This window comes from Nicrophorus vespilloides, unplaced genomic scaffold, assembly GCF_001412225.1.
Source record: "Nicrophorus vespilloides isolate i.1.1-1 unplaced genomic scaffold, Nicve_v1.0, whole genome shotgun sequence".
Taxonomy (NCBI): Eukaryota; Metazoa; Arthropoda; class Insecta; order Coleoptera; family Silphidae; genus Nicrophorus; species Nicrophorus vespilloides.
In genome coordinates this window covers 663,600-690,717 of record NW_017100101.1, presented here as the reverse complement: position 1 = coordinate 690,717, position 27,118 = coordinate 663,600, and the positions used below count along the sequence as shown (strand labels likewise).

The 27,118-nt window shown below is 34.6% G+C and overlaps 2 protein-coding genes across 12 annotated transcripts; one reads left to right on the top strand and one right to left on the bottom strand.

Moving 5' to 3' along the window:
- Nucleotides 1–42: 42 nt before the first annotated feature.
- LOC108568058 (N(4)-(Beta-N-acetylglucosaminyl)-L-asparaginase) lies at nucleotides 43–5,138 on the bottom strand. Its single transcript, XM_017928947.1, has 6 exons — nucleotides 4,995–5,138; nucleotides 1,297–1,435; nucleotides 1,049–1,202; nucleotides 764–989; nucleotides 502–704; nucleotides 43–445 (listed from the first exon to the last, which is right to left on the bottom strand). Exons 2-6 carry the CDS (start codon nucleotides 1,400–1,402, stop codon nucleotides 100–102), a joined length of 1,035 nt encoding a protein of 344 aa, XP_017784436.1. The 5' UTR covers nucleotides 1,403–1,435; nucleotides 4,995–5,138; the 3' UTR covers nucleotides 43–99.
- On the top strand, nucleotides 2,774–26,986 carry LOC108568056 (probable phospholipid-transporting ATPase IA). Of its 11 annotated transcripts, none has more exons than XR_001891280.1 (19): nucleotides 2,774–2,913; nucleotides 8,797–8,958; nucleotides 17,926–18,073; nucleotides 18,131–18,314; nucleotides 18,445–18,605; nucleotides 18,665–18,862; nucleotides 18,922–19,199; nucleotides 19,260–19,366; nucleotides 19,465–19,867; nucleotides 19,930–20,138; nucleotides 20,200–20,386; nucleotides 20,436–20,674; nucleotides 20,754–21,560; nucleotides 21,626–21,744; nucleotides 21,811–21,945; nucleotides 22,177–22,275; nucleotides 24,228–24,259; nucleotides 24,906–25,018; nucleotides 25,388–25,478. XR_001891280.1 is itself a non-coding variant. In XM_017928943.1 (19 exons), exons 2-19 carry the CDS (start codon nucleotides 8,871–8,873, stop codon nucleotides 25,483–25,485), a joined length of 3,522 nt encoding a protein of 1,173 aa, XP_017784432.1. In that variant the 5' UTR covers nucleotides 2,776–2,913; nucleotides 8,797–8,870; the 3' UTR covers nucleotides 25,486–26,986. The 11 variants fall into 11 exon arrangements, 10 of the variants coding, with proteins under 10 accessions (XP_017784435.1, XP_017784425.1, XP_017784434.1 ...); XM_017928943.1 differs by lacking the exon at nucleotides 24,228–24,259 and having other exon boundaries at nucleotides 2,776–2,913; nucleotides 19,465–19,689; nucleotides 19,741–19,867; nucleotides 25,388–26,986; XM_017928936.1 differs by lacking the exon at nucleotides 24,228–24,259 and having other exon boundaries at nucleotides 2,775–2,913; nucleotides 25,388–26,986.
- Nucleotides 26,987–27,118: the final 132 nt, after the last annotated feature.

Below are 27,118 nucleotides of genomic sequence, written 5' to 3'. Positions count from 1 at the left end.
ATAATCTAATATCGTATATTTTTTATTTGCATATAAGATTAACGAATCTTATCTCTATTTAATTATAAAATTATTTATAAACAATACAAATTTCAAAGTTCAATTGTTTCCTGAACCGCATAAGACGCTTTCGAGTTTAGCTCCTTCTGTTTCCGGATTGGCTATGGAGAAGATGAATTCGGGCATTCCGTTGCAAGCTGCTCCGTAGTTACCATCCTTGTCCGAGACTATTACAGCACCAAAAAAGCTTGGATACTTATCAACGATCCTCTTGATGGCAATTTGAGCTGCTTCGGTCGGAGACTTTCCAATTTTCAAGAGTTCCACGGCGAGGAAACTGGGTAGAAACCTCATCATGATGTCACCATCTCCTGTTGCCGCAGCTGCTCCGGCGGTGTTATCTGCGTAAGCTCCAGCTCCGGGTATCGGCGAATCACCGACACGTCTAAAATAAAACGATGTTAACTTTATGCTTAACATCGACTAAATCTTGATGATTACCCAGGGACCTTGTACTTCAAACCGTTCGTCGAAGTACCAGCAGCGACGTTACCATCCTCATCAATAACAATCATTCCAATGGTATCGTGATTTTTCTTGGATATTCCTAGGCGATGTTTGCTGAAGACGTTGAAACTGTTGATGCTGTTTTCTGATTCTGGCGTGTAGGGTCCACAACTTTCATTTGGATTCGGATCTACATTCTTAAAATAAATGTTTCGTAACCATCTTTTATTATCGAATTTAGTAAAACAAAAGAAACCTTCCAATGGTTCGGTTGGCAATTATTCGATTTCCAATCATCCCACATCGCCTGCGATTTGTTAGTGGATAGAGATTCAATTTTGAATCCCATCTTTTTGGCAAATTTCGTTGCCTGGCTACCAACCAACAACGAATGTTTTGTGTTCCTGAGTACATGCTTAGCAACAGATATAGCCTGCTTGACGTTCCTCAGAGCGCCGACTGCTCCCATATCCATTGTAGTCCTGAAACAATGGCAAGATTTAGAATAACAGATTGTAATTCAATAGTAAACAAAATATACCCATCAAATATAAGTGCGTCCAAAGTGGTTTCTCCGTTCTCATCCGGACTACCACCGAAGCCCACGGTTCCATCGCACTGCAAGCTCTCGCACTTCGAACATCCCGCCTCCAAAGAGTCCACCGCGTCGTGACCTTTGCTCACAAAATCCCAAGCTGCAACACAAACAAATTCATAAATTATCGACAAATACTTAATTGTGTATATTTAAAATAATAATTATAATTCTTCATTCATCAATTATTTTACCTTCTTGAGCGGCTTCCTTGAAATGCCAGGTATTTATAACGAACGGTGTTTTCGCAGCAGCCAGAATCGGCAACAGCAGAAGGATAGCTTTAACGGAAACCAACATCTTCACTCGACAATAGTACCATTGCTTCTATTCCTACGAGGAACCAATTTATATGTTATCACTATGCAGCATTGTCAGCTGATAAATGCATTTGAAGGATCGTTAAACGAAAATATTATTTACTGATAATATAAATATAAAAATGCACTCTTGATATTGTACTAACAATATATACAAAATAATATTTTGTTATCTTCAATGAGCAATATAGAAATAGGGAATTACATATTTTTTTAAATTATTTATTTAATATAATTATGACCAAAGGACTATCGACCGAGGTCCCTCCGCCCTTTGTGAATTATTTTATATTATTAACAATTTTTTTCATAAATCTATATTCTGTAATTATATTATCATCATAGTTAAATCTATATATGTATGAACTACTTTAATACGCATATACGTGTAAAGTCACTTATTATAAACTTGAATTTATTATAAACGTGACAACATTGCATAATGATTTGTTTATCTCATTTAATACACAAAAGATCTGTATTGCATTTGCATTCCACTGAATTAAACTAATAACGTCTTTATTTATATAGAATGCAAGAAATAATTGGAATTTGTGTATATCTGTTAGTAAACTATATTTTTGTAAATTTGTTAGTTAATTGTTTATTTATTCAGGAATTAAATTCTTAAAATATTCCTTTTCACTAGATTCTGCAATATTTTATTTATAGTAATGACATCATGTGCATCAAAAATATGTTGCAAACTGATATATTATTCTATATAATGTTTGGATCAATATTTATTGTTCTAGGATGAGTTGTGCTAAAAATAGTAATTAAAGCGCAATGTGTGTTGAATACTCAGTGATGCCAACTATTTTTCTTTATCTTATCTTTGTTTACGTTAAGATGACAAACGAATGTCAGTATGTAATTAGTGATGTGTACTTAAGCATACAAATGTAATCATTTGCAGAAGAAATGTCGTCTAATTACTACGAGATACTTGGCTGCTCAGAGACTTCTTCGTACAGTGAACTGAAAGAAAGCTACAGGAGATTGGTGAGACATGCTCATCCAGATAAGAAGTCTGACTGTGATGCGAATTTCTTAGATATCGACAGGGCATGGAAGACTTTGAGAGATGAGACGTCGAGAAAGGAGTACGATGCATCCTTGAAACAGGACCAATATATGGAGCAGCAGGTCATCCACATGGAAATAAGTTCGACTAACCTAACTTTCGACGATAGCTCGAAAGCGCACCAGATTTGCCGATGCGGTGAAACGTTTGTGATTAATAAGGAGGATGTTATGGATTCTGATTGTCTGATTGAGTGCGAAGTTTGCTCGAATTGTATATTGATAAGGAAGTATTAATTAAATGATTGCTTATGCAACCAAACATCGATGTTTCTTTTATTTTGCGGGGTGGGCACCTCTGGAGATTTTTGACAACCTGGTGCGCACCGTGTGAGTAGTGTTTGTATGTGTCACCGGACGGACAGGAAAAGAGAGTATGTCCTGAGATCATCGCTTTGCAGCAAGGTGAAGACCAAATATTGTAAATATCTATATATAATCTGTTAACGCCACTTCGCCTCCGGAATTTCGATCGATTTAACCTCTATTTGTCGTTTCGCTTCGTGATAACAACGTTCCACGTGACATGAAATTACTCCGAAATGGTTACGAAGATCTGAGTAACAGTGAGTAGAATGTACCTTTGACGCATCCATGTACCATGTAAACACATTACTTGTTGTTATCGTTGTTGGGATATTTTTAAACTTTTCATTACATCCTTTACTTGAGTATGTCATCAATTTGTTTGCTATCATGTCAATGTAAACATTGATGCATTAGCAGCCAAACATCTATTTTTAGGAGAAACAGAAGCCACCAAAGTTCATATTTTAAATTGCAACACCTTGGTAAGCCAAATTCAAGGTTTTCAAATTGGCACTGTCTTTTATGTATTTTATAAACAATTCATAATTTGATTATGAATTTATGATATACTTAAACTAGATTACCTTAAATAAATGTTTACTTTAGCAAGTATTAAGAGCATTAATAAAAAGTCTACACGCCTTGAAGTCGTCAAAACAAATGCATGGTGTAAATTAAGTTGCCTATGTTACCAACTAAGAAATTTCGCGCTACATTTGGTTTGTATTTTATTCCAAAATTATTATTGTAGAATATTTTTAGTGATATTAATTATAATAATATATATTAATTATGATGAAAAAATTGCATCAAACTGTTAAATGAAAAATATTGTTTAATATTTAATAATTATATAGCTTAAATAAAGGGTTCAGTAAATTGTAAACTTCCGCCCAAAGATTACAATTATTTAATGACAAATTCATACTTTATCAAACTACGTCAATTCCATTTAGCGACAATTTAAAACAATGCAATCAATTTAACAGCGCATTCTTTTCAATTTACACATGGTTGACGAAGATACTCATTTTATGTGTGTTTCAATTAGCATCGATTCATTTGATTTTAAACACCTTAACTCAAATCGACATTGAAATGTTTTGATTCAGGTAAGTTTTCACTTAATATATGTTTTCGAAATGCATTGACATAAATATTAGTTTGCGGTTTCCATTGAAACTCGCGCAAAACAAAACATTGATAAACAACTCTATTTTTATTATCGGCAGCAAATACCGCTGATTCCTCAAACAAACAGCATTGATATAATATTATTGTTTCATTCAATTGTAATACCGATCGACTGAAAGCAATGACTAATAGTATGACCATTGGTTATCGTTATTCTTTTATAAAAAAGAGGAAAGTTATAGCTTTCTCGATTGTTTATTTGTAATTTTGTTTTCCGCATATTCCAATGGATGAACATTCATAAGTCACCGCTTTTTACTTTCGTTATTGGCGTTTGCCTTTGCCGCAAACCGCGTTCGTTGTTGTTCCGCTATTTTTTTTTTATTCTTGTCCCAATCGCGAATAATAAGGGTTGGATAGATGTGCTGCGAAACTTGATATAACAATACATCCATGGTAACTGGGGCGTAGAGAAATTTGTTTGTTTGACATTTAAAGGACGCGTCGTTACCACGGAAACTGGAATATAGGGTGAATTAAAAAAAAATACACACAAGAGGTAGTTATAAATTGGATATTGCTTGGATTTTCGTGCACCATCTAAATTTGTCTTTGATTATTTTGCAATTATATTATTTATTTACGTTATGTACGAAAATATACGAATGGAAATGTTTAAGAATGACGTTAATGAAATTGTGACGGTTGACGATAAGAACGGTTGGAACGTGTGCTTTTTATGATAATTGCACATTTATCATAAAACCAAATAAATCTTATACGATTACTTTAAAATATGTTGTAACTGAAAGTGTTATTTTTGTAGTCAATTAACGTATTAATTGGTAAGTTAAATAAATCAATTGTGGCTCATACTGGAGATACAGTTCCGCGAGGTAGTGTACTTGTACCGATGGTGTTTTTATGTTTGGATTAAAGGTTTTATAAATAGATTTTTGAGTTTGAATTGTAGTTTCAAATATTTGTGATACGTGGGTTGTGATATGTATTATCTGCTATAGTATTAAATTGGGATGCATTACCTGTATATTCCCTCTTCATAATGAGCGTGATTTGCGGAAACTGGTGTGGCGCTAATGATGATTGTAATTCCGATGCGATGCCATTTCGCCACGTGTGCGTGCGTCTTGCGATGGAATTGGAAGACTGCGAATAATTGGGTCTCGGCCGGGGCCGGTCCATGCCGCCCCCTTTTAATACAATTTCTCATCTATTCATTTATTTATTTTTTTTTTGTTGCCAGTCTTATTTAGTTCCGTCCGCAGCTCGACGCCTCGAGTTAATGGCTCGTGTCACCGATTCATTTATATAGCGATGACATTTAAGGGTGCGCTTCGTAGGCGCCCAACCACCCTTCCGCGGATGGGCGTAAAGCGCGGCCTTCTCTTTTCCTTTTCGCGTATGTGGGCCAGCATGCGGAATTACCCCGGCCGCGCCCATCGGCGGGCGTCCCGTTTCCTCATCGCATGGAGGAATACATAAAAGACGTTCTTTATTTCAATCGGGGGCCCCACGCTGCTCTATTATGGCTCCATAAAGGCGGGCGGGGTGGGGGTCATTTAATTAAGCGAAACGGTATCGCCGGACTCAACCTTACCCGAAATGATAAATATTATATATATATATATATCTATAAACACACATACACATATTAAGGTTCGTTCCACCCTCGGACCTTGTGATCCAATTATTAATCTCCAAATAGGTAAACAATGGACTGCCCATAATATAAATACAACCAATTTTCAATAAGGCAGGAACCGAGGGTGGACGATGATGATTAGTTGAAATGCTGGCTTTCTTTATTTCCGAGCGCATTTCCATCTACAGGGCGTGCTCAATTCTACACCATTTCACACGAAATAACACATCATTAAACTTGATTTACCTTATTGCAACCATAAACTTAAACAAGTACAAATTGAAACTTTATAGTACATAAGTCACATTAAGAATAAACTTGATCAAATTGAAACTTTATAATGCTCCAGTATTTTTCAACCTTTTTAACTCGCAATACACTTAAACCAACAATTAAACTTTTGTGGATTATTTAAATTAAAATGATGTTTTCATATAAACACGTAGTATGATTGGATTTATATCGAAAATAATATAATTAATGATCTTTAATTCAAGACTGCTTTAGACTCTTGACCATTGATTCTTAAAGTGGGGGTCGCAGAAAAATTGATGACAGACCGGACGATATGTTTTCTTACGTTTTTCTACACATACCTATTCTTCGGAGGTCCTTCAAATTTTTTTAATACCAAAAAGTTTGAGAAACACTGCTCTAGACCAATGATTTCCAATCGATGTACCGCGAAAAAAATTAAAGATCATTCATAATCAAATTATTTTTATAAAGTACCAAATCACTCATCAAAATTAATTTAAGTGTGCCACTGAAGTTACACTGTAGTTTCAAGTGTGCTGTGAAATAAAAACAGGTATATGTAAATTTAAAATTTATTATCATTGACAATAATTTTAATAATTTTATTAGCATCGGTAAGATAAATTAAACAAATTATCACTGAATCAAATACAAATAGGAAAAAAATACGCATTTACTCACATTGAACAATCCAAAATATCGAATCTATTAAACTTCTCATTTCATTGAGACATAAATCTAAAAATTAACGTATATATATGAATTACACGATCATCGAATTATAATTGATAATTGTATTATGAAAATTCGATTAGTGATTTATATAGTATTTATATATTATCAGCTATCAATATTGTTTATGTTTTAAGGTGTAATATTTATTATAGATATTACACTCCGATATCAATTTTTTTTCTTGTAATCCTCGTTTTTTATATATTGCTTTTATCTCGCTGAAAATGTTAATATCAGTTCGTGCTGCGCGCTCTATTTGTGATTATTACATATTTTAGATTACTTCTTTGAACGTTTTTTATTACAATTTTATACTCCCAACAATTTATTTATTAAAAAAAAAACTAATTTATTAGTGTCGTGGAATAATGCAAAATTAATGTAAGTAGTTACGTAATTATCAAAATATTAGTAGGTGCGTAGTGATAGAATAATATGAAATAAATTACACTTAGTAATCGTTCTTTCTCTCAATAAAGTTTCACAACATTTCGGAATATAAACTATAAGGTAATAAACATTACAGTATACGTAATTTTTCCATAAAATTTGACTGAACACGTTTTTTTTTATTACGTCATCTGAATTCTGTGGAATTAGTCTTATCGTCTGGCGATAAATGTCAAATTACTGTTATAAAACTTAATGAAATAGTTTACACCAAAATGATTCACCATTTTAGCATGAATAATTTAATGCTCAGTGTTGTCTTTGCAAGTTATGATTATTTTGCTAAGAAGTTTTGGTTTTAATACCACAATTATATTGCTTTCGAGATTTTGTATGTAAATAACGTTGTGATCGGAATTTTAGTGATAAATATGAAAATTTATATATTGAAAATAAGTAATTTAATTTAACCTCGAAATCTAAATCATCAGGTAACTGTTTGTTATGAAAAGTGAATTGGACAATTATAATTTTAGAATCGATATCGATTCTAAACATAAATTCTAGAATCTTACGTTCATTTCTATTTGTATAGGAAATGATTGTATGTATGCTGCATTAGTTTCCAAAGTTATTATCTCTTTCCATGCGCGAACTATTGAACTTATATAATAAATATGTGAAATTGGGTAATACCTAAAAATAAATGAATCGGAACTATTAATGAAAAAAAAACAGTTTTCAACGAAAAGTTTTCGTATGTCCCAAATTAACCTAGCTTATAATAATACAAGTTTAATATTTATGTTTTGACAATTATTAGAGAAATATCAAAATTTTGTGCAAGTGTATAATAAATATTAATCTAAAGTTAATTTGGAAAAATCATTTCGTTAGCCCCTAAACGATAATTCGGGTAAGATCTAAAACTAATTTGTTTTCCTAAGAATTAGGTTTACAAACTTAATTTAAACTAAAATAATTTCATCATCAACCTAATAATTCCAGATAATCTAATTTAATATTTTCGATTTGCCAATTATTTTTTTTTGTTAGTACTAATAGAAGTACTAAATTGCGAGTTGTATGTAATCTAGGTAATGTAGTAGATAGGATAATTAATAGGTCTCAATTTGCATGCTACGACGTTTTCCTAGCCCCCGCCTCCCAAATGGTGTTAGCTTTGCCGAAGACAAAGAGGCGGAGGCGGCTGTGAATATCTGATGTCGCTTCCGGTTGCTTTTAATACGACGCGCGCGCGAATCTTCGTTTCCGGGTCGGGCCCGTCACTTCTCATTAGGTCATTTCGCAATCCTCCACCCCTTTCACCACCTGCCGACCCGCGGCGTGTGTCGCGCGCGCCTATCGAACCCACCCCCTCGTCGCACGCGCCAAATGTCATCGGCTGCAGCTGACTGCGATCCCGGCTGACGGTGCCCGTCCGCTTACTCCTTTTTCCCGAGTCGCGGCAGTCCGACGACGACCAAACCAGTCAGTGGCGGTCCGCCCCCGCTCTACAAGACGAACAACAAAACTCGCCACGATCAAAACAAAGATTTCCCTAAGCTCAAACAAAAAGTTGTGGAGAGAAAGAGAGGGACCCCTTTCAAAAGTAAATTCAACTTTCCGGTTAACTTTATCGCACAAATCATCACCATGGTTATCCTATTTTCAAATTCAATTTGCACCAAATTACCAATCCAGAAAAAGTTTGTTCACATTTTGATTTTTTTTTTCGTTATTACTATTCTTTTATTTTGTTTGTTTTTTTTTGTATGTTTCTCGAAAAAAAATAATAGTCCGGTCTTGCGTGGTTTACATGTGCGTCTTCGTCCTCCTCTGTAGAGAATCTGTAGGGAGGTTTTAGGTCCGGATGCCCCATCAGACCATCGAGTTGGGTCCAGTGCCGCCTCCCGATCCGACCAATGGTGCCCTTGATAACCACCAAATACCATCACCAGGTGACACAAACAAAGCATTCTTCTTTAAAAAAAAATCTGCCTTGCTCTCCTCCTTCTCTGTTATTATTCTTCTTGTGCAAACGTACTAATTCCTTTGATTCGCACAACACGATCCCAAAAATCATCCCACCTGTACATACAAGTCAGTGAGAAAAACAACAACGAATCGCTTAATTTTCGCTTTACTGTCACCATCTCTGTTGTTATATATTTCTTAATCAACATTTTTGGTAATTGGGTGGGCATACAGCAGTCTTTCACGCTTAACCAATGAGCTTAATTTACGTTTGTGATTTGCATATTCCGGGCGTTTTTTTTGTACATAATATTTATATATAAAAATAATTTTTGATAACCACAAAGTTGAGAATATTTTTTCAATTTATGTAAATATAAACACACTGAAATATAATGTTATAGCTAAGCTATAGGTAAGAAAAATTGATTAAACCTAATAATTTAATTCATTAATATTGTAAAAGTAACTTAGTACATTTATACCAAAGAAAAGAGAAAACAATTACTATTATTTATTGTATAGTGTATTGTTTGTATTTTGAGTGTGTTGTTATTGGACATTCATGCACAATGCACGTTAAACGCACTTGAATGTATCATAATTGAGACCATTATCTATTCCCTTTAGGCAAAAAGCGAGTATTCATAATAAACTAAATGAGTTTAAAAAAAAAATAAGACTTTTCATGTTAGTAAATTGTTTATAAAATTGATAATTACTTATTGTTTGCACTACATCATTAATTTTAATGATCTGTCGAAACAATAATAAGCATAAATGCAATGTTTCATTTTGTTTTATAAATCTTATTTTCACTCATTTTTTTTACGCATTAAATCAACAATTTTAATTAACTGTTGCGATTTTAGTAAAAATATATTTGTATAAGTTTTATATTAAAAAAATAACCTTTTCGAAAGTTAAGCAATGTGTGATTGGATCGGTGATATTTAAAAAAAATAACAAATAAAAACGCAGACTGTTTCGTGCGTAGATTGCTTTGTTTCACACAACATACATGGAAATCGAAATAACGTTGTTGGTAAAGAAACATTTGATTTGATGTATGTTTGATTATTATTATATGGAACTCATTGTTTATTGTTTGTAAAACGTATGGAAACTAATTAGAGATTGTCGATAAATAAACAAGAAAAAGCTTATTGCTTTACACGAGAATACTAATTGCGTTGTCGTCATTTCGCGGAGTGGATTCCATGATTATTTCAATATCGATCGTTATTTATTCGTGTCGGTTTGATCGACCAGCAGAGCGATTTCTATACTTTATTTTTACTGTTTTTTTTTGTAAATTCAATTATGAATTTGTTATTATTTTCGGTCGATTTCAATGCGATTATCATAATAAAACATTCTCTTTCCTCAAGTACAGTTATTTTCGAGCAATTACCCAATCACCAACAGTTTAAAACTTACTGAAACCACGAGTGAATAGCTGTAATCTCGACATCAAGTAGGTTAATGTCATTAACGTATCGACCTCGAGGATCGGTCCTGGGCCTCGTTTTTGCTCCTTTATGAATAAGGGGGTAATTTTTAAGTGGGATTCGATTGATGATGATTCGCGTTTCACTCCCCCATCGACACAAGCTTTAAATTGTTGTGTCATCGATTGTGTGCAGCCCTCTTTCGTGTTTACGTTGAATGAGAAAACGAATTGAAAACACACACACTCATTCTGACCGCAGCTGAGCTCAGTTTTCTGCATTATTTAGGGAATATTAAAATACGCGTAGGCGAATCGTTCGAGGTTGTTATTAACCTAGGCATTTCGACTCTTTTTTTTTGTCTTTATTATTAATGGTTCGGTTAATATTGATATTATTCGTCGTTGTTATCATCATCGTACGTGTTGTCGACGCGTGCATGTAATTAGCTCGTTTCCCTTGAAATATTGTCTTTAAATAAAAGTGATACGGACGAATCAATAAGGAAATTTGACTTTATTTTTGGACCGCGCAGTTTATATTTGCTCAAGTTACGAGCGAAACGCATTCCAACCATTAATGTTACATCTCTTTAGTATTTACCCCATTCGAACCAATTACGTTTTACAAATTGCATTGAAATTCTAATCTTCGATTTTGCAAACACTTGTTAATATCCAGTAGAACACAATAATTGAAACGTAAATTAAACTGCTGTAAATTACAAAAATTAAATAAAGACACTTAATTACTGTAAATAAAACGTGCGCAATATTCGCGTTCGATTCGTTGCATGAGACTTGGAGTGCATCCAAGATTTGGATTATTCAAGATATGTAGATTTTGCAGGCAATATTTAAACTCGAGGCTAATTTTATTTTCAATTCTTGTTTCCAAGAAACACTTATTTATTGACTTTTTCACATACTATTTTTTTTGTTGCTTAACAATATCACAAGAGGAATATTTATTACATATATTAATAGGCATTACGGGACTTCCGAAATATCCAATGTAAATAATGTATATATTTCGGAAATTCCTGTGTAATTTAGAAATAATTTGATATTGGTCTCTTATTTTTGGTAACTTTATTTATAACAATTGATACATAAATGTGTAATGAATCACAGTTTATCAATATTATTTAGGTTGCATTATTTACTCAATGTAGACCTCAACTATAGTTTCCAATTTGTTTTAATGATTGCTTAAATTGATCGATTTCATATTAACCAAAGGCCTAAAAGTTAGATTAACACATTGTCGACCGGCAATTTTACGCAGAAGCTATTACATGTCATGGGCTGTTGTTTCCTAATTGAATGTGGCAGTGAAACAATATAAATAAACTTCAATAAAATTTATTTGTACATGATGAATTTTGAAATGAAACTTTGGACATATCTAAATCAAAAATATCATTATCAAAAAGTAAATCCGTTGCTTTACTAAGTTACACATGAAATAATTGAATAATACTCCTAGGTTGGTATAATATCATTTTCAATCCACTCTTCTTAAAAATTTCTGTAAGATTTCCGTTACAAGGGCAGTCCCAGAAGTATCCTACCTCTCGTTTAAAAAGACGTTTAAAACTACTATGATCAAAAGAATAAAGCTTAAGTTTGAAGATGCTACGTTGTTTAGTATTTATGTGATAGCCATCAATAGTAAACGCTGTCAGTGAATTTGTAAACATGGAAAAAATTAGTCATCATTATGCGATACAATACTTTCATTTAAAACAGAGGTTCCCAAACTTTTTTGTGTCGTAGACCCCTTGCCATGTTTTTCGGTTTTGGGTAGACCCCCTACTTACATGATATTGATTTTTTGTAAATTTATTATTTATACTGGGACATCTTTATAATTATTAAGATCTTTGCTCTGAGACTGCGCGTATGATTGTAACAAGATGATACTGGTATATCATTATGTGCAGGTTTTTACAAGTTCAAAATGTTTGGCGACCACAAAGCGAATGCCTACATCCTACAACTTACACAATTTTATAAACATATATAATACATTTTTTACTTCATTGGTATTTTTATAAATAATGTATATGTCTTTATATTATAAGGTAGTATAATGTAAGTAAATAGGTATTATCAGTATGTTGAGATCCACTATCGTGGAGCCCCATTTTCATTTCATGGACCCCCATGAATTTTTTTTTCGCTAACGTAGACCCCTTGTAGGTTGTCATAGACCCCTGGGGGTCGATATAGACCACTTTGGGAATCACTGATTTAAAAGATCTCAGTTCAACCAATATCAAAGCCGAGCTAGATTCTACTCTCGGGGAGTTTGTTCCTTCGCTTACAACAAAAAATATTGGGTGGCAGACTTTAACGAGGTAGTACGAGATGTCAAGACAAACATCGCAGTGCGCGAACAGAAAAGGTAAAGAACATCCACAAAATAGTATTGGATGGCCGTCGACTGAAAGTGTGCTATACATTGCACATTGACTGAAAACTTAGAGATGAGGAAGCTGTGCAAGATGGGTGCCGCGTTTGGTAACAATCAAGACAATGCACCAGTTCGTACATCCGTTATCGCGATGGCCAAAATCAATGAATTAATGTTCGAATTGCTTCCTCGCGCAGATTTAGCCCACTCGGATTATTTTCTCTTTCTAAACTTAAAAAAATTGCTTGATGGTAAAAGATTTTCCAACAAAATCTATAGTTGCTGGCTATTTTGTAGAGCTTGAAAGCTGTTACACATCGCTGAGAAAAGTGTATAGAGCTAAAAGAAGACAATATTGAGATATAAAGATATTTTTAGATCGAGACTAACCTCGTATGTTACAATACAATTTATTTAAAAATCACGCAGATAATCAGATAATTTATTGAAAATGTCATCAAATTGTAATAAAAACATAAACACGATGGTCAAAGCTTTTGCAATATTCTATAATGCCCTGGGTTTCATAAATTGAATAGTTAATACAAGTGCAAACAAGAGTTAACTCGTAAACGGCCAACAACGTTTGGGAATTAAAACACGAATCGTGTCCGGTCAACAACGTGTCAAGTTTTGATTTATGGAAATAATTTTTTGAAAATCTGATGTGTGTGTTTGCGTTCATCGCGGAAATTCCTTTCCCTATTTTTGTTTAATCTCGTCGGATCGATGCTGAATATTAGATGAGATTAGTTTTCGGGCGAAGTGTGCCTGTGCAATATCAAAGTTTATATGGAAAAATGAGGTGATCGAATCCACTCAATAATTCAGTATACGATGCAGTTAGACAGACACGATATTGAGGGGTTCCGTCCTTAGAGCGCCGTGACGCTAATACGAAATGAATTCACTGCCACTACCCCTTCCGCGTTTACATCTTTTTAAATTAAAGTCAGGGTTAAAGTTGAGAACCTCCGAGCGTCTGACTATTGACTGGACAATAACTCAAATCTATAAATTTTTCAAACTCAATTAATAATTTTATTGATTTGTTTTCGTCAAACGTCATTGAACATCGTTAATCTAAAACAGCGGTCATCAACCTTTTCAACCTCATGAACCACAAAACTAAACATTTTGAACCCCGCAGACCACTACCATGATTTATACACTTTTGAGTACAGGTATCCCCCAACTTACGAACAAAAATTCCGTTCCAAAGGGTTGTTCGTAAGGCGAATTTGTTCGATGTAGACATCACAATTATTTAATAAAATATGACAAAAGAAACAAATGCAACAAAACAGATAGTACATCTTCCAAAAATATTATATTTTATTAAAGAAATTATCAATTTTTGTATGGACAGTTAATTTTTGTTATCACTATATATCTCAATATAACAAGTTAGAGCTTTTAGAATTTTGTTTGTAAGACCGGGAGTTCGTAAGTCGGGGGATACCTGTATTACCATGTAAAATCTGCTGATATTTCTTAGATAGATAATCCATATACTTTTTCTATTGATACTTAGACTTATCGAAATTTAATACACTAAAATCTATGATTGAATTATAAATATTTAGTTAATTATCTCTAATCGATTTACATTAATTACAGTTATTTAGAATTTTACGAATTTTGTAATAATCTATAATTGCAACTTGTTGAAAGGTAACAGTTAGGTAAACTTATATTTCACATCCAAATAACTTATTTTGTTAGATTATTTTAAAATGGATATAATGTTGGAATTATAAATAATTTGAATTAATCTATATTGGAAAATACTTGTTGACAGTTGTCAATTAAATTTGGGTACTTATATCAATTTATCACTTACAAACAATTTGAATCAATTCTTTGTTTTATACGAAATCAAGATCAAGACGTATTGTTTCTTGATTCAGGTTCTTCTTGAACATGGTGTATTGGTGTAAGTCTAAAAATATCCCTCCATGCGAACAACAAAGGCAGAGGGGAGACAAACAAAGGCGATTTGTAGGCTTTCCTTTTCCACATACACTCCAAAAAGAAAAGCAGGAATTTGTTTGAAAAATAAATTTAGCAAAAAAAAAAATATGTACAACCGTCGTCTCCTATTTGCTACACCTGTATGCATGCTGTGCAAGACGCGCATGAACCGTCGGATTTCATTGATTTTCCGACGGGCTTTTCCTCGACCCTCCGCCACATCAGAGGCACAACAATGCCAACAGATTGTATACGTTTGAAAATTCCGGGGAAGCGTAGCGAAGAACCGTCCGGACCTCCGGAGTCGAGTCGAACTCTACGATGGTCATCAAGTATCAAGTGTACAACTGAGTACTAATTTGCAGTGTGCGTCGTCTCTTCGTCACCAACCCCCCTCAGAACTCCCACAGACCCCCCCGGGACCGGCCAGCACCAACACCCAACACGTTATATCCCTTCGCCGGACTGTGATGGACGATGAATTTTTATAATAACTTGTATCAAGTTTTGCGTGCAAGGCTTTCCGTCACTGGGCGTAAGTCAAACCATAAAAAAAAGCATATACACCTTTTTTTTATTATTATTACGTTGTTTATTCTTTTCTCTCTATTTTTCTCTTCCCGTTAGTACCACATCCATCCAATGGTTTTACTTGTTTCTAACATAAGCTCCACCTTCTTTTATCGTAGTTTCCACCTTTCTTTTTAAAAAATTAATGCTGTTGGTTGATGTAATTACTTCTTGGTGTCTAATTAATAATGTCGTGTGTTTGTGTGTAAGTATTTTTTTCTTCTTTCTCTCTTTTTTACTAACTTAACTTATTTTCTTAATTAAAATGCGTGCTGGAAACGAACATACGATACGTGCGACACACATACATAATGTTATTGCATAATTCATAATAATTCTACGTACGTTTGTAGTAACACTTAGATGTAGATGATTTTCTTTTATTTTGTTTCATTTACTTTTTACACATTTTCTTCGTGTGCGTTAATCCTGTTACGTTTCATATATTTTTTCATATAATCTAAATCGTTGTTTCTAAAAATACCAGCATTTACACTAACAACAAAAAAAATAAAACGTAATTAGTTTTCCATATTTTGCTCAGCTCAGCCCGTGGCCAATCAGATTAAAGCAACGTCTGATTTACAATTCTCTGAATACATTCGCCGTATTTTTTTGCGTGGCTCATGTAGTTTGTAATAATATAGGGAAATATATATAAGTGAAATGAATGTTGACCACTACTCCGGTTACATTTCAAATCGAATAATTATTCGGCGAGTAAATAAAAAATAAGCACAATATTGATTTACGCCAACCCAACGATTTTATTTCACACAGCTGTTAACCAACTAGTCATTAAGATTTTACTTTATTTTTTGTTTATTTGTATTTAGATTCAATTAAAACTTGCTTCAATTTTCTTAAGTGTTCAGCTGTTACATGTCCTATTTCGCTTTAGTTAATAGATGTTTCAGTTTTAGTGCATATTTTAGTTTAGTACCTTGACTTGATGACACTTTGAGTATCTTTAATTATTTATCCTTTTGTATGTAACAAGGTCCTATACACATATAATTAATTAAATGGAAATCAATGTTAATGATAATATAATAATCAGATTAATTTGGTATCAAGGTTAGTTAAGACGCGCATCATCTATAATTGATAGCAACTATCCATTTTAACAATTCTTGTTACTTGTCGTTATTTCTTAATTTTAATCATTTGTTAAAGTAATATGTAATTGATATTGTTAAATTATATTGACTAAAGTAGTGAAAGTAGTTTAGATATCATTGAACTCTAATGGTTATATTTGCGAATGTATCTAATGATGATCTAATGCAATTTTAATGAAATTTGTCAATATTTCCATTGATTTCAAAACAAACACATAATTTTCAAACATGCAGATTAACATATTTTACTAGTTAACATATTTAAGCTAATACGAATCGTTATTTATAAATTGTCCGCCACTGAAAATCAGAAGTAACAAAGAGAAACCTTTTCCTTGAGTTACTTGAAATTATCTACTTTTCATAAAGAACATAAAGTTTAGGTCAAAAGTATCTCGAGATGCGAAGCACTTTAGCTTTGATGTGCGGTTCTTTTGTGAAGAACTAGAATGAAGCGTAAAAGCGAAATCAGCGACCATATTGTGAATAGATGAGGAGTCGTTTGTAGATGACGCCGCTTGAGAGATACTTGCGATCTATAATAGAAAATACAGTCAATTAAGCAAGTTCAAAGTGAGATCGATTGATTTTATGCACTTATTCATCATTCGAATAAATCTTTTAACGTTCAGAATATCGATATTTTCGATGTTATTAATAATCGAAGATGCTGAGAAACAATGAAGGATAAACGTAAATTTAGCGTTTTAATTGTCCATTCAAGGTTGATGTTAAGTACCGATTCTGGACTTATCGATTGTTCGCAGTGAAGTTAAATTTTCGAACGATTATAAAAGGCCGCTTCTGCTTACATTTTCTTCCATAGAATGTGAATTGCTTAACACTATTGCGTCAGAATGAAAATAATTAGAATTACTTCCATTTTTCATTAAACCAAATTATTTTGTTTGTGTGTAGGGCTCATAACTCATAACTAATTATACTCCTTTTTTGGTACCTAGTAGATTTATTAATATTTAAATAACATGTAAATACAGCAAAACGTCCGACCGTTCCCATTTCGGAATAACGCTAGGGCGAGCGAAACAAAGAAACGCAACCTGATCGTGTACATATGAGTTTTTTTCGCTTTCTTTCTAATTAATTAAGAGAAGAGAAACGCTCGTAAAGCATGCTACCTTTTGCACCGCTTGTTATTTGCTGCTTTAGTTGCATTGGTCTGCTAAATAATTAGGTGCGGGCCTTCGGATGCGTGTCTCTATGAAGGATAGGAGACTTGATTTGCGTTCTGTATTCAAGGGCACCTGATCAATAATTCCCGCTAACGTTCTCGCTTTTAAAACTAATCAATGCATGATGATGCTTAGATATGCTCCCTTCTTACTGCTGATTTATAAACATAAAACAAACAAACTAATATGATTTGGCCGTCGTCGCCACCTGCATTGATCCGTAGATGAGGACGATGGTACTGGCTCTTCGCCGCTGGACCGCACTACGGAGCACAGGGATCCCACATCGGAGCCGAGAGTAGTTTTCATAAACCGAGTACAGCCGCCAATCACCAAGTTCGTTAACAATCGAATATCCACTGCGAAATATAGGTAAAATCGCATTATTTTTAAAACTCTTCCTATTTTTATACCTCCTTTATTTTTCAGCATTTTGAGATTTGCACCGTTGTTCCTCTTCGAGCAGTTCCGACGATGGGCCAACGTTTTCTTCTTGATGATAGCGCTCCTCCAGCAGATCCCAGATGTATCGCCGACTGGACGCTACACGACCCTGGTCCCTCTTATATTCATCCTTTCCGTTTCCGCAATCAAGGAAATTATAGAGGACATAGTAAGTTTAATTTACCTAAATAATAATTTTACATAATTCCCGCTAATAGAGAAGGATTCCTGGTTCTTAAATTATTATTTATTTGTTGGCAGAGAATTGTTATTAAAGATATAAGTTTTTTTAAATTTAGAAGCGGCACAGGGCTGACGATGAGACTAATCACCGAGAGGTGTACGTGCTGCGATCGGACGCGTGGAAAAAGGTTAAGTGGATGCACGTTGGCGTCGGAGACATCGTGAAAGTGTTGAACAATAACTTCTTCCCGGCGGATCTGGTGCTGATTTCCTCCAGGTAATGACACTGTTTCTTGTGATCGACGTTTCTCTAATTGCGAGTTGCATCTATTAAAGCGAACCGCAGGGAATGAGTTTCATCGAGACGGCGAACCTAGACGGCGAAACTAACTTGAAGATCAGACAAGCGCTGCCGTCGACTGCAACCCTCACCTCTATTCAGCCATTGACGAAGCTCATTGGATCTGTAGAATGCGAACCACCAAACAGACATCTTTACGAGTTTACCGGAGTTCTACACGAGCATGATCGAACGTATTGGTGTTCGGATGGTGTGATGATTTGTTACCTTGTGACATGGATTTTTGTTTCAGATCGTTTCCTCTCGGGCCCGACCAGATTCTTTTGAGAGGTGCCATGCTTCGGAACACCTCGTGGGTTTTCGGTATTGTTATCTACACCGGGCACGAGACTAAGCTTATGAGGAACTCCACCAAAGCTCCGTTGAAGAGGTCTAGCGTTGATAAACTTACGAACGTGCAGATCTTGTTACTTTTCGGTATTCTTCTGGTTATGTGTCTCATCTGCTCTATCTGCAATGAGATATGGTCAAATGCGCATGCATCCACTGATTGGTACATAGCCCTAGAAGGTTCGATCTTCATCAGTTTAGTGTTGAATAATTATTAACAATATTTGTTTCTCTTTACAGCAATCCCGCAGAACTTTGCGTACAACCTTCTCACCTTCGTAATCCTCTTCAACAATCTCATACCTATATCCCTGCAAGTCACGTTAGAAGTGGTCAGATTTATTCAGGTAATTCTCTCATAATTCATTGATCATGCAGAATAATATAAACACATTGGCTGTGTAAATTTGAAAAACGATAAACTTGTACGTTCTTTGTTTTTTAGGCGATTTTCATAAATATGGATCGTGAGATGTACTATCCAGAGACGGACACACCGGCGATGGCTCGCACTTCTAACTTGAATGAGGAGCTCGGCCAGGTCAAGTACATCTTCTCGGACAAAACTGGGACGCTGACGAGGAACGTGATGGAGTTCAAGAGGTGCGCCGTGGGCAACGAAGTTTACACCCTCTCAGAATCGCAGGACACAGAGTCTCTTCTCGTCAACGTAAGAATTAATAATTGCTTTGAATGTTGTATTCAAGATAGCCATTTGCAGCATATCCTGAACGATCACGCGAACGCGGATCTCCTGCGAGATCTTCTCATTCTGCTCTCCGTCTGCCACACTGTCATTCCCGAGAAGATGCCCGACGGTAGTATCGTATACCACGCCGCATCGCCTGGTGAGTACTGACTTTTCTTTCGAAAATTAAAAAACAGATATGTAATTGAGTTTTTTTTTAAGATGAGAGAGCTTTGGTTTACGGTGCCAGCAAGTTCGGCTACGTCTTTGAGAGCAGAACTCCGAGTTACGTGGAAATAAGCGCGTTCGGTATTATCGAGAGGTTCGAGATTTTGCACGTCTTGGAGTTTACGTCGACGAGAAAGAGGATGTCGGTGATCGTGCGTGATCCATCCGGCAATCTAAGGCTTCTCTGCAAAGGAGCCGATACGGTACAACACAATCTGATTAAATGTAATTGGTTTTAACACAATCACTTTTTTTTTACTTAAGATGATCTACGAGAGGTTGAATAATGATAGCAGTCAGCATAAGGAGGTGCTTCTGCAGCATCTCGAGCAATTTGCCACCGAGGGTCTGCGAACTCTCTGTTGTGCTGTCGCTGAGTTAGATGAGAGTGAATACGAGCGTTGGAGAGTTATCTACCATAACGCCGCTTGTTCCATGATTAATAGAGAGAGTAAGTTATTATAATCTGTTTATGGAATGTTTTCATTTGGAAATTATAGAAAATGTGGAGGCCGCTGAGGAGCTGCTGGAGAAGAACCTAAAGCTTATTGGAGCCACAGCCATCGAAGATAAACTGCAGGAGGGTGTACCGGAGGCCATTGCGACCCTCCTGAAGGCCGACATTAACGTGTGGGTCTTGACCGGAGACAAGCAAGAAACGGCGATCAATATCGGCTATTCCTGCCGTTTAATTGTTCAGGGAATGCCACTAATTATACTCAACGAGGATAGCTTAGATGTAAGTTGATTACTAACTGTTATTACGGAATCTATAAGGGAATTGATAAATGTGAATTGATTTTTTATATTTGATGCAGAGCGCGAGGGAAACGATACTACGGCATCACTCTGAGCTCGGGGATGATCTGGAGAAGCAGAACAACATTGCGCTGATCGTGGACGGGAAGACTCTCAAATACTCATTGAGCTGCGATCTGCGGACGGACTTTCTGAAGCTCTGCATCTCCTGTAAAGTGGTAATCTGCTGCAGGGTATCACCGTTGCAGAAAGCCGAGGTTGTCGAGTATATAACCAAGTACACGAAGACGGTAACTTTGGCAATCGGAGACGGTGCGAACGATGTTGCCATGATCCAGAAAGCGCACGTCGGCGTTGGTATTTCGGGCGTGGAGGGTCTGCAGGCTGCATGCGCCTCGGATTACAGTATAGCCCAGTTTCGGTTTCTGTTGCGATTACTACTCGTGCACGGCGCTTGGAACTACTCTAGGATGTGCAAGCTCATTCTGTATAGTTTCTACAAAAACATCTGTCTGTACGTAATCGAGCTGTGGTTCGCCTACTACTCGGGTTGGTCCGGACAGATCCTCTTTGAGCGATGGTCCATAGGTTTATATAATGTCATCTTCACTGCCATGCCGCCGCTTGCCATGGGGCTTTTCGACAAAGCCTGCAGCGCCGACATGATGATCCTCAATCCGAAACTGTATAAACCTTCGCAGAACGGGCAGCTGTTCAACGTCAAGGTGTTCTGGTTATGGGTCTGCAACGGCCTCTTCCATTCCGCCATCCTATTCTGGCTGCCACTTTTCATCTGTCAGAACGACATTATCTGGGCTTCTGGACAGGGAGGCGGTTACCTGGTCCTCGGCAACATCGTCTACACAGTACGTACTTTAATATCATTCTCATAAGCAATACATGGGCATTACAGCTGCATTGATTATAACAGGTAGTTGTGGTGACTGTGTGTATCAAGGCAGGAATCGTCACAAATTCGTGGGTGTGGCCCACCCATTGCGCCATTTGGGGTTCAATCGCTCTGTGGTTTGTTTTTATTATAGTTTATAGGTGAGTCTTATTATTATTAGTTGTATTAGCCAAATTACAAATAATTAAATCCCATTTTTTTCTCAGCAATTTTTGGCCCACCTTGCCTATAGGAAGTGTAATGGCGGGAATGTACATAGCCCTCTTCACATCAGCGATATTTTGGCTCTGTTTCATTCTAATCCCAATTATGGCGATCATCCCAGATTTTGCATTCAAAGTGTAAGTATCGTCCGATCAAAAAAAAAATATAAGTATGTACCCATAACCCACTAATTATATCCTACCGATGAGATCCTTCCAGCCTCTATCCCGATCATTTCTTCTACGGCTTCTGCACGTATCAAATCCGCAACAAGAAGAAATTCTTCATCCCACGTAAAAGTATTCCCCATATTCGTACACTTAAACCACAATTTTCACAGCAATTGATTGTGCGTCTCTGCTTCTTAGGATTTGGGGTACTGTGAGGAAATCGTTGACGGAGAAGGCGCGCGAGGAAGAGATCAAGAACCAAGATCCGACCGACCTGAGTCGGGATTCGAAAACATCGTAAGTTTTATTAAATTCTATATACAATTCTGTTTCGTTTGTTTTATAATTATTATTACGCGAAGCTCTTATAATTTCGGATCGTTTTCTTTTTCTCTCTCTTTCGATTTTATTTTGCACGCATTCTCTATATGTCTTTCTCGGTTCTCATATTGACGTTTTTTATGTTATAATTCAATTTCCATTATTGCTGATGTGTATCTTTATTTTATTTTTTATTTAATTGGTCTTGATTCGTCTCTGCATGCCTATTTAGATTCGCTCGCATTTTGTTGACTGGATAGTTATTAACAATTTCAATCGATCCATTCACTCTTAATACGCATCGCTTCGTGACTACAAAATTAATAACGATTTTGACTCTTCAAATTGACTTCATTATTTGTTTAGATTTACTAATTAATTACACATTCAGATATTCACGAAATGAAGCAATTGACTTTGCATTAACTGCTATCAATTATTAGATGTAATTGAAGAATGGATCATTTATATTATTATGGAAAATTATGATGTGATCTTGCATGGCTTTTGCACAGAATTTAGTGTTCGATGTAAACGAACGAAAAGATGAGCAGACTGAAACAGTCATGATCTGGTTAATACAACTACCAAACAATAGTGGACGAGTAGTCTCTCATCTCAGTCTCCTTGGTGTTCTTGTTATTGTTATTATTATTGTTGTTTTACTGTTTTCTTTTAAATTATTATCATTGATCTTTTGTTAGATCATTGTACGATCATAATTTACTTTTATTTTCAATTCCCCTCCTTTGATTTTTGTTTTGTTCGATTTAGTTATGGAAGCATAGTTGGTTTAAAATGGCGGCCGATAAATAACATCATTGCTCCTGCCGTGCACGCACACTACGCTTAAGTAAAGTCGACCTTTGCGACCTCAGGATCTGCCAAGAGCAATAAACGCTTTTGATCTTCGTTTGCGAGCGATTACGCAATTCCTAGATTTGTGATACCTGAAACTTAGATAGTATTAATGAAAAGATGGAATCGAAGTGCGCACAAGGAACAAGCACAATCATTATTAGGTTTTGAACGAGTCTAATAATAACAATAATAATATTAGGTTTATATTAATAATTTTTTTTTTCTATAAATATTTTATGAGCATTGTTGATGATATTCCACGTTTAGAGTTTAATCTGTTAGGGACCAATTTTTTACGGGTTAAGGTTTTTCTGCACATAATTTACTTTTTATATAAATATTTTATATATACATACATACAAATACTTTATATTTAATTGACTGTTGTTGATTATGTTACTAACATCACTAGTATTATTATCATCATCATCATCGTCGTTGACTTTTTTTTTGTTAGTTTTGTTATAACTTAGGAAAATATATTTTTTTATATAAATATGAAAAGACAAGAGAAAAGTTTATTATTTATTTCTTTTAGATTAATCGGTTATAAACGGTTTGCTGAAGGAATCAATATAAATTTATTCATCTTAGAGAAAAAATAACGTAAGACGTTGGAAAGAGAACAAGAAACGCATTTCTCTGGGTTCGCACTTATACAGAACATTTGTTTGCATTAGTCAAAGTAAAAAAAAGAACATCATGCATAATTATTTTTTTGGTATTATCAAATTAATTTAAAAATAAGTAATTGCTGTTAGCATTTTCACTTAAATGACTTGAAGTTCCAAATACAGAAAGTAGGAAATTGTGAAACAGACTAATTTTTATAAATGATAAAACATCAAGAATTATATAAGTGTTTGCGATGGCGATGCGAACTCACTGAAACGAACCAAATTCTGACGGATTTTTTTGTTTTATTTGCATTTTAATTTTGTAGTTTTTATTTTAATTTTAAATATATGATTATTTTTTTTCAAAAAAAAAAAAAAAGATACTATTTGTTTGATCAGTTTTTATTTTTGAGTTGTTTCGGGTAATTAATGTGTCTGTGTTTTTGCAAGACCGTTGCATGCGTTGGAGAGGTTCGCAATTTGTAAGTATAGTCTTTTAGCTGAGGCATACGTTTTCGCCCCCCTAATTCTTTGATTTATATATACACTAACTGTACTAATTTTGCATGGTCACCTTTATCTGTCTATGTGTGTGTATCTAATATCTAATTTTCGGAATTTGATTCGTAACTACTCGACACAATGCGTATAACCAAATTATTTATATGTCAATTATGACGTAAAGTTTAGATCTGACCTGACAATTTTGACGTTAGGTTTAAACCTGGTCCGTCAATTTTGAGGTATTAAAAATCGTACTCATTGTGTCGTATATTTGAAATTGCATTTTTTGACTTGAAATATATATATATATATCAAAAAGAGCGATTCAAATAGTTTTTCTTATCAAATTCGATTTTTTTTTGACATAATCATGTGATTAGTACTCATTAACAGGTGTAGAAAGTGGGCTTAAAGGCACGCGCGCATGCTTGGCCCTTTTCCTGTCCCCCTTTAGTCTCTTATTACTTCGTGCACCACACTTTTTCTGTTCTTACTTTTTAAAATTTTATTTTCTGTAAAGTTTTAATGTTTTTAAACAAATGAGGAAATGATCGTTTTCCGCTAATTATTTTCTGCTGTAACACTGCTAAAATAAAGAAATTCCAAACCTCCCCATATTAACAGTCAACAACTGGAATCGCCGTCGCGTTTATCTGAAACTGCACGCCTGTTGAAGAAGGTCCACAATGTGTTCTCAAGAAGGCCGCACACGCGAGTCGAAAACGTCGAGATGTCCCGTAAGTCTCTTCTACTTAGTGCTTAGAACACCGCCTGTGCCAGGTTTAGTACAAAAACACTCTTTTATTATTCTAAAAATATGCGCTCACTAAGTGGCTGAACATCTTCATGCAAATATTATTTATTTAATATAGTTTCATTAGTTACGCATTTCGTTTTGTTATATTATTATAATAATTATTATTAGATGTTGTTGATGTTCTACCATTTGGAAAGGCAAAGTGTAAATTAATATTTGTGGATAGGAGGTTACTGAACAATGTTTGTAAATAAAATGCATGCAATGAACATATTAGTATGTAGGCAATATAATATGTGTCTTAGTTCGGATGATCCTCACTAATAGTCGTGTGTTGTTGTTATCACAGATGGGTTTGCTTTTTCGCAAGAGGAGGGCGGTTCTGTGTCGCAGGCTGAAATGATCCGGGCTTACGATACCAATATCCCAAAACCCAAAGGAATATAAAACGTAGCCTAAACCAAAAAGAAACTACCCACAATCCGAAAAAAATGTAGTAAGTAGCAAGGAAGGAGCAAAAGAAACAGCATCTTTCATTATCGTTTGGCAGCTGTTTTTTGTTATTATTTTGTTAATTTGATATCATTTTACGCCACCGTCGATCCCGAACGGAATTACGCTGTTGATGTCGTTGCTGTTATCGGTTTCAACAATGTCAATTGTTATTTATTTCATATTGTTTATCGGTTGCTATGGTTTTCGCTTTTATTAATTACGGTTAGTGAATAAGAAATGCACCAACCATGGGTATTTGATGATTAGTGTAATTTTAGGTGAATTTGTTGTAACTATAAGATTAACAAGATATATAGATAACAAATAATATTCTTCTAAATATGTATCCGATGTGTCAAAGTAACTACAATCTATCTATATGAATATAAAAATATATATATATATATATATATATTCGAAGAAACATTATGTGTATATAAGAAATATATATATATTTGAAAAAAAAATATCTGTAGTCGGACTGTACGGTATACACACTATATACACGGTGCCTTGAATGTTTAAATGTTCACACTTTATGTGATAATAATTAATAAGTGTTTCCAAGACAACAACAAAAGAAAATACTAAATGAAGTAAGGATCATTATTAAATGAACTAATTTATTATTTATTGATTACCGATTGATTTCAAATGTTCGAAACAAAAGCGTGTACTCTTCTAAATGCAAGAAAGCGGAACGCGCTAAGAGAAAAAAAAACTAATCTACATATAAATATAACTAATATATATACTATGTCTATCTATCTATATATACTCTATTTGCTTACCGACAAAGTTAAGAATAATAAAGAAAAACTATTTCACTTTAGAATTATTTATATATCTAAAATATGTTGCGTGATATGGCAAGGCTTTCGAAGTCTGTGCACGTTTCGGGGTTACATGTAAGAAGAAAATCCCCCACAAGAAGAACGATACGAAAATCCCAGATTAGTAGGAAGGTCGCAGCAGTCTTCCGGGATCCGAAAACAGATCTGATGATCGAGGATTTCCTGAAAAAAATAAATGAAACTTGAAACAACATAAATATATTTTTTAGATGGATTGAAACGCGAAGAACGAAAGGATTAAAAAGAAACTGGTCAGGATCGCAAATGAGAACTTATTTTGTAACGACTTTATTTCGTATATATGAACAAAAATAAATATATATATATTATCTATGTAAATGAACAAAACTAGTTGGAATGTGAACGTAATTTCGGTACGATCCATCATTATTTTTCTTCTCCGTGTACTATACTCTACATACTAAAACTATATATATACTATTACTATATTATGTGAAATATGAAAAAGAAGGAAAACTATATGTGTGATAGATTATATAAGATGAGAATAAAACGATTGTAATATGTGCACCGTGACAGATTATATTATATCATGTACCTCATTATATTTATTGTATTGTGTGTATTAGTGATGGAGATTCGTTCGAACAGGAAGATTGTAATTTGCAAAAACCAAACAAACAAAAAATAACGAAATATTTTTATCGTTTTATTGTTGAAATACTGACAAACTAATAATAATATAAATAAATGTCTCGCTATTTAAACTA

Coding starts and splice junctions, on each gene's coding strand:
- LOC108568056 (XM_017928936.1), top strand. CDS start 8,871: ATGCCCCATCAGACCATCGAGTTGGGTCCAGTGCCGCCTCCCGATCCG. Junction 8,959..17,925: donor CCACCAAATACCATCACCAG/GTGACACAAACA, acceptor ATTGATCCGTAG/ATGAGGACGATGGTACTGGC. Junction 22,276..24,905: donor AGTCGGGATTCGAAAACATC/GTAAGTTTTATT, acceptor CCATATTAACAG/TCAACAACTGGAATCGCCGT.
- LOC108568058 (XM_017928947.1), bottom strand. CDS start 1,402: ATGTTGGTTTCCGTTAAAGCTATCCTTCTGCTGTTGCCGATTCTGGCT. Junction 1,203..1,296: donor CAAGGAAGCCGCTCAAGAAG/GTAAAATAATTG, acceptor TTTGTGTTGCAG/CTTGGGATTTTGTGAGCAAA. Junction 705..763: donor GCCAACCGAACCATTGGAAG/GTTTCTTTTGTT, acceptor ATTTATTTTAAG/AATGTAGATCCGAATCCAAA.